This window comes from Zingiber officinale, chromosome 1A (genome assembly GCF_018446385.1).
Source record: "Zingiber officinale cultivar Zhangliang chromosome 1A, Zo_v1.1, whole genome shotgun sequence".
NCBI classification, from domain to species: Eukaryota; Viridiplantae; Streptophyta; class Magnoliopsida; order Zingiberales; family Zingiberaceae; genus Zingiber; species Zingiber officinale.
Window position 1 is genome coordinate 134,668,240 of NC_055987.1, and position 8,268 is coordinate 134,676,507.

Genomic DNA, 8,268 nt, shown 5'->3' on the forward strand with positions numbered 1-8,268 from the left:
AATAAGGTCTGGGAGCTTGTAAAACCACCAAATGGTGTAAAAGCCATTGGATGTAAGTGGATCTACAAAAGGAAAAGAGGGACAGACGGGAAGGTAGAAACCTTCAAAGCAAGGCTTGTTTCGAAAGGATATACTCAAAAAGACGGAATCGATTATGAGGAGACTTTTTCACAGGTAACTATGCTTAAGTCTATCCGGATACTCTTATCCATTGTCGCTCATATGGATTATGAGGTTTAGCAAATGGATGTCAAGACAGCTTTCCTTAATGAAAGTCTTGAAGAAAACATTCATATGAAGCAACCAAAGGTGTTTATTGAAAAAGGCAAAGAGCATCTAGTGTGCAAGCTCAATCGGTCCATTTATGGACTGAAGCAAGCTTCAAGATCTTGGAACATCCGGTTTAACGAAGTAATCCAGTCATATGGATTTATTCAGTGTCCGGATAATTCTTGTGTATACAAGAAGTGTAACGGAAATGTAGTGGTATTTCTTGTACTATACGTAGATGACATTTTGTTAATTGACAACAATATCAAGATGTTATTGGACGTAAGGGTATGATTGTCTAAACAATTCGATATGAAAGACTTAGGAGAATGTGCACACATTCTCGGGATCAAAGTTATAAGGGATGGCAAGAAAAAGATGTTGTGCCTATCTCAAGCTTCATATATAGATATAATCCTTGCTCGTTTTAGCATGCAAAACTCTAAGAAAGGTTTCTTACCTTTTCGGCATGGAGTAGCTTTATCTAAAGAGATGTCTCCGAAGACATCAAAGGAGATAGAGGACATGAAGGCAGTTCCTTATGCTTTGACTGTGGGAAGCCTAATGTATGCAATGTTATGTACGAGATTAGATATCTATTTTACCGTGGGCATGGTTAGCAGATATCAAAGTAACCCTGAACAAGAACATTGGGTTGTTGTAAAACATATATTGAAGTACCTGAGAAAACTAGAGATTATATGCTAGTTTACCAAGCAAATGATTTGCTCCCTGTGGGATACACGGATTCTGACTTCCAATCAGATAGGGGCAATAGTAAGTCTACATCAGGCTATGTATTTACTTTAGGAGATGGAGCTATTTCATGGAGGAGTGTTAAGCAGAAATACGTTTTAGACTCAACCATGGAAGCTGAGTATATGACAGCCTCTAAGGCAGCCAAAGAAGCTGTATGGCTTAGATGTGATTTCTAGTTTGCCTAAAATCATCATAATTTATTGTGATAATAGCAGTGGAGTTGCAAACTCGAAGGAATCACGAGCCCATAAGGCGAGTAAGCATATAGAGCGCAAGTACCACCTGATACGAGACATCGTCAAGCGAGGAGAAGTTGTTGTCCCCAAGATTGCATCAGTAGATAACCTGGCAGATCCTTTCACTAAGGCCCTTCCGGCGAAAGCTTTTGATCGGTATGTGGAGGGGATAGGAATCAGATGTATGACAGCAGATATAACAGCTTAGTCTTTTAGTATAAGTGGGAGATTGTAAGAGTGTATACTAAAAGCCTAGCTTTTGTAAATATTTATTTTGAAATAAAGAATCACATTGGTCAAAAATGTCTACATTTATATGCTAAGTGTAGTTGTTCAATTAATTTATATTGTAGATAATATGGTGTATGGTGTCACACACAGAAGATTATGTTATCGGTTCTTTATAAATTATAAACAGTAGCTCATGACTAAGATGGATATGAACAAACCATTGGAATAGTCGTAGTGTAATTTGACATTAGTTCATCTTAACTATAAAATTACACTAGTACACTCTGAGTGTATTGAGCAGGATCATTTAAGGTAAGTTCTTTTTGTGCTGACTTAATAAAAAAACAAGACCTTAGTTATTATGGAAGTGTGTGCTCTTAATCCTAATATAATAACAAACACATATATTTAACATTCATTTCTTTAACTTATCAAAGGGTGAGATTTAGCTTGATAAATCAAAAGGTCAGATAAGTTGGGAAATGTTATTACTTATAGTGTGTGTTGTTGATTATAGAAGGAAACTGTGTCATAGTAATCTAGGTTGATAATGTCCCCAAGAGGTGCTCATAAGAATTGTCATGTTAAACCCTGCAGGTGGATTTAGTCCGACATGACAATAAGGTTGAGTGGTACTACTCTTGAACTAAGATATTAATTAAAGAGAGTTGTCAGTAACTCATTTAATTAGTGGTCATTCGACATCTTAAACACAGGGGAAACTAACACACTCATAATAAGAAGGAGCTCAAAATGTAATTTCGGATTGGTGCGGTAGTTCAATAATAATTCTTTAGTGGTATGAATTATTATTGATAAAATTAAGTTGGGTGTTCAGGGCGAACACGGGAAGCTTAATTTCATTGGGAGACCAAAATCAATTCCTCCTCTCGGTCCCTATCGTAACCTCTTGTATATAGAGAATTATACCCACCACATACCCACCTTTCTACCCACCTTGAGGTGGCCGACCAAGCTAACTTGGAGCCCAAGCTAGGGCCGGCCAAAGCTAAGGGTAGAGCCAATTTAAGGTGGCCGACCACTAGAAAAATAAAAGAGATTTTATTTAAAATATTTTCTTATATGGATATCATGGTTTTAAAAAAGAGTTTAAAATTTAAATTTTTTCCTTCTACAAAAGATTAAATGAAAGATTTGATATCTTTCCTTATTTGTAGTTAAAAAGAATATTTTAATTTTTGATAAAACTTTCTTTCTTTGTAACCATGTTCATGATTTAAAAGAGAGTTTTATAATTAAATATTTTCTCTTATAAGTTTCTACAAAATATTAAGAAAAGATTTGATATCTTTCCTTATTTGTAGATTGAAAGGAAGATTTTAATTTTAAAGAAAACTTTCCTTTTTGGAAATCATCCATATGTTTTAATAAAGAGATTTTAATTTATAAAAATTTCCTTTTATAACCAACCATGAAGGGAAAAATCATTAGAGAAATTTTTATTAAAAATTTCGGAAGCAAATTAGGAAGTTTTAATTCTTGTGTTATTAAAACTTTTCTTGCTTGGAGCTATGAGGTGGTCGGCCATGATGATTTAAGTAAAGGAAATTGGTTTTAATCAATTAAATTTTTCTTTTCATGGCAAAAAAAAATAAAGAAGTTTTTATTTAAATTTTCCTTGTTTGGCAAGACCAAAGATTATAAAAAAGAGGGAGGGGTGCCTTCATGGGACACAACTCTATTCTATTTTCCTCTCCTCTCTTCCTTGGTGGTGGTCGGCCATAAGTTCCTTGCTCTTCTCCTTTTCTCTTCCTCCTTGCCGGTTCTAGCTAGGAGAAGAAGGAGAGAAAGGAGGCTTTGCTCTTGCATCCCTTGGAGCTTGAAGGTTGGTGGACGAATCTTGCAAGAAGGAAGGTGTTGATGGTTCTCATCTCGGTAGATCGTTGCCCACACAATGTCCGAGATAAGAAGAGGAATACGGTAGAAGATCAAGAGGTTATTACTTACAAAAAAAGGTATAACTAGTAATTGTTTTCCGCATCATACTAGTTTTCTTTGTATGAATTCCAAACACAAGAGGCTAGTGATTCTAAATTTTTGGATTAAATATTCGAAGTTATGTTTCTTTTGTTTTGTTTTTTCGAATTTGTGATTCGATTGTTCCTTTTGGTTAAACCTAGAGTTATATAAAAAATTAAATATTAGATTTCTTTAAAAGGCTTTGTCTAGGCGGTGGTGGATGATCCCATACCCAAGAAGGCCTAGTGTCTCGATATGTAGTCTTGGAAGCCAATTACTACTGTGGCAATCAGAAGATTGGCTTTATTCTAGTGCTGAATTACAGACGGTAGTCCTAGAGGTAGAGTGGTGTATATTCAGAGATTTGATCGACGAAGTTCTTGGTGAGGAAGGTGCATTTAATTGTCAAGAAAAGGCAAGCAGAAAACAAAGAGCTTGGTGCTAAGCAAGCAAACCAGAATCTTCTGCTATCTGCTTACCTTCCAAGCGACTGTTAACTAGCGAATTCAAAGCATTATCAGTTTTGTTAGAAGTTTGTTTTTTTTTTTGTTGTTGTTGAATAGAACTTCAAAAAGTAGTATTTCTCGAATTCTGCCCTTCCCGGGTTTCGTTGCTCTACTTTTATCAACCGTCGAAAATTAATCAAACGGTCTCTGTATTTTATCTTATTGTTAATTAGCTTCGGCCCGGCCCAATTCTATCCTGACTCCCGAAATCGCCGCCTGGGCTCCGGAGTCCGGTCGTGCCGTAATGTCGATTAGGGTTTTTGTCAAGCTCCATCTCTCTCGCATCCTCCTCGAATCTCTCCCTACTCGTTCAACTTCAACCCATAACACTCGGTTCTTCTCGGAAAGTTCCGCTCGTCATGGAGCAATACTGTCAGAATCCTCGTCAGCCTCTCACTTCTCTCGGCAAATTTCCATCGCCAGCCTGCTGCTGAGGTACGGTTTCCCCCAAAGCCAGCTGCACGAGTTCTTCCGAAAGCACCGATTTTTGATGAATTCGTCGCCTTCTGATGTCGAGAAGTGCATTGGGATCCTCCTGTCCTACGGTCTGAATCAGAATTCTCTGGTCTCGATCATTTCATCCTGCCCTCAAACTCTAGAACTAGGGTTCCTCTCGAAATGGAAGGTGGGATTCTCGGAGCTAGAATGTCAGAATCTTGCTCCTTCGGTCGTGCAGAGAACACTTGAGCAGTCTGCAAAGCTCAAAACTGAACCGAGTGACCTTCATTATGCTGTGCAGTTGATGAAAAGCCTGAACTTGAGTGGTAAGACCATTTTTAAAGTTCTGGAAGAATTTCCTTTGGCGACCATCAAGCATTCCGGAGATATTAGACGCACGATGGATATGCTAAAAAGTGTTGGATTCAATAGCGAAGATATAGATAGGATTTGTCATCTCTTTCCTGGACTCTTAGCATGTAATGTTAATGGCAGGTTGAGACTTTTGTTTGGAGAGCTTCAAGATTTGAACTTTAGGTTGGATGAGGTAAAGCAAGCATTTCGCAACCACCCCAAACTGCTTCTAAGCATGGAACATGGGGAGCTGACTCGGTACCTAGATCTCTTGAATAGTTTGAAATGCAGGGTGCCAATCAAGAAGATGATCCTGAGTAACGGACGATTAGCCGCATGCATCAACGTGAAGCTCAGAGTGGATTTCTTGTGCCAATATGGTTTGATCCGTCGCGAAGCTTTCAAGATATTGTTTGTTGAACCAAGAGTGCTCATATATGACTTAGAAGATGTAGAAAAGAAGATAGACTTTCTGATTTCCAAGTTAGACTTGTGCATCAAGCACCTGGTTGAATTTCCTGATTACTTGGGTGTGAATTTTGACAAGCAAATAATCCCACGCTTCAATGTCGTCGAGCATCTAATATCACGAGGAGGACTAGGTTTTAATGTCGGACTGAAGCATCTAGTGAGGCTCAGCAGGCATAAGTTTTATAATTTTTTTGTGAAGCCATATCCAGAGTGCGAGAAGATTTTTGGGGGACTTGTTAGGGAAGCTGTTAGGGAAGCTAAACCGAGACATCCAGTTGACATGTGGAAACTGTTAAAGCCCCAGAAATTCACAGATACAGAGGAGGATGTGAAAAATATGAAGCTTTTGATGAAATCTCTGGTTTAGTATCGCTGTGGAATCCTCCTTGATAATCGTCTGATTAGTGAGAAAAAAAAATAAGAAGAGATTTGGCATTAGCACGTAAGACTGCATTGAACTTTTATAATCTGAATTGGTGGCCTTAAAGACATCTGGAGATCTTCATTTATGTAAATCGCCAATTTAACTAGAAGGCATCCACTTCGCAAGGGGGTCATGCTCGTGAGTTCAAGCCTTGTTCTTCAATGGAAATTTGTATTCATTTCTAAGTTCATTTGAATGAAGGTCGTCTTAGGAAGTTTTGAGGGTTGTGGCAGGTCATAGAGGCAATTTGGTTTTGGAGGAAGGATTGCCAGGTGGTTGTCACAGCAATGCTTCAAAATTAATCTCTGATTCAATCTTTTAAGGATGCTGTAATATTCTATTTGTCTGGTGTTGCATCCTGTTGCTGATAAGTTTTGCTGAATCTTTACTACTTTCATCTGTGGTTGCCAGAATAAATTCGACATGAGTGACTTGCTAAGTCCATTCTGCATCACGAACAACTGCAGCTTCAGTTTCTACAAGTTCATTAGTCTGTATATTGTTCACCTTTTAGCATAAATTATTTTCATTAGCTCCACTAAGGTTCGTAGTGGTTTACTGCAGAATGCCTTGGTGGTCTACTGCAGAATGTTCTGTTGGTTTAACCTGTTATGATCACAGCGGTTCGCAAGTTTACAATGCGTATTGGTTTTTGTCTCCTCCCAAGAGAAGTGTGTGCCATAAGGAGTAATATTTTATCTTTGAGACATGAAGTAAATCATATGCCAACGGATTCAATCAGAAATTAACAGGAAATTAAATAATCGATTCTTGTCATCAATCGTGTATAGGATCTTCTATGTTTGGGAGAAGGATGTTGGATCCTTATTTTGATGGGATGAATTAAGTTAGGTTAGATCCTGCTTGATTTTGATCTTTGTGTCTAAGTGTGCAGGAGCTTAGGAGCACAGGAAGTCAAGCGGAAGATGCAATTGGTGAGAAGGACAGCACGGGAAGGGAGCCAACGGGCTTGGTGCGTCCGAGGGACGAAAGAGCTACGGAAGAGTACATCGGTGACTAAGAAGAATGGACGCGACGTATGAGGGACGAGAAGCTGGAGCGAAAGCCTGCTCGAGGAGAAGGTCGGAAATTGAGTTTGGGCGAGTCCTATTTCGGCTGGCCGCAATCACCCAAGCGAACGGAGCAGCGGAAAATCCAAAGGAAAGTTGGAGCTATTTATACGCTGCAGCATTGAGGGCACCCTCCATAGCGTTGAGGGCGCCCTCAAACCAGTCAAAGTGTCTATTTCGCATTTGGATAAAACTTTATCCAAATGCCACGCTAGAGGTGCCCTCCATGCTTATGGGAGGCATCCTCAAGCCAAAGATAGAGTTTACAGGCCCTATAAAAAGGGTCTTGGAGCTAGGGAATTAATCATGTACTCAATTCCTAGCAACCGTTAAGCTTTCATTGTGTGTAAAAGGCTTCTCCGTCTTCAGGGAAGGAGATTCTTTCTGAGCTTTGCAATTGTCTTGGATTAACAACCACCTAAGTTATAATCAAGTCAATCCCTGAGTCTCTTCTTTAATTCTGTTATTTTATTTTTTTTATTTATTGTTGCACATTAAGAGTTGAAAGAACGAGGAGGGTATTTTTTTTTTATTTCAAGCAATTTACCCCTCCCCTCTTGTCGGCTCGTTGCGCTAATAAGTGACATCAGAGCCCAACCGCCTGAGAAAGACTAACCGCCGACTGAAGCATCAAGATCAAGACGATGGCCGGTGCAAGCATTCACCCTCCAAAATTCGACGGAGACTTCGGATAATGGAAACGTCGGATGGAGGCATTTTTCAAAACAGATTTTGAAATTATGTTAATTATAAAATATGACTTTGTAGTTCCAAAAGATAAAGAAGAATACCAATGGACGAAAAAGAAGCAAGTTGACTTCGTGGCGAACGGTAAAGCAGAGTTCCATTTGCTTAGTATTCTTCCACCTTAGGAGGTCAATCGAATTGGTAGCTATGACTCCGCCAAAGATCTCTGGAAGAAGTTCCTAGGACTCTACGAAGGCACATCGGAAGCAAAGTTAGCAAGGCGAGACATTCTCCGAACCTAACTAACGAACCTGAGGATGAACAATGGAGAAAAGGTAGCGCAACTCCAAGCACAAATCAAGGAACTGATTACTTAACTAAATAATCTTGGAGAATCGGTAACAAACCGAAATTTAATTCAATATGTGCTCAACGCCTTCCCGAGAACTTCAGAATAGGCTTCCTTAGTAGATGCATACTATATCTTTAAAGATTTTAAGGTAAGTACGCTAGAAAATTTGTTTTCTACTTTTGAACTTCATGAATCTCGAATTACAGAACCTAAAGAAATAGAAAAGTCAAATCTCAATATTATCCTAAAAGTCAAGATGGGCGATCCTGACTCCGAAGCATCGATCGACGAAAATTAAGCGGCTCTACTAGTAAGAAAGTTCAATAAATTTATTAAAACTATTAAATTTAAATCACGGTTGAGTAAGCAGTATCGAAATAAAAAGACGGTCCGTTGCTACAACTGTAACGAAGAAGGGCATATCAAAGATGACTGCCCAAAACTGAAGAGCATAAATAAAGAAAAGAACAAGAAACTAGTTCGACCCAAA

General features: G+C 38.7%; 1 protein-coding gene across 1 annotated transcript; it reads left to right on the plus strand.

Annotated features, from left to right (window-relative positions):
* Positions 1–4,186: 4,186 nt before the first annotated feature.
* LOC122034482 (transcription termination factor MTERF15, mitochondrial-like) lies at positions 4,187–6,322 on the plus strand. The gene has a single exon (XM_042593754.1). The coding sequence runs from the start codon at positions 4,227–4,229 to the stop codon at positions 5,610–5,612; it is 1,386 nt and encodes a 461-aa protein (XP_042449688.1). The 5' UTR covers positions 4,187–4,226; the 3' UTR covers positions 5,613–6,322.
* The last annotated feature ends 1,946 nt before the right edge of the window (positions 6,323–8,268 follow it).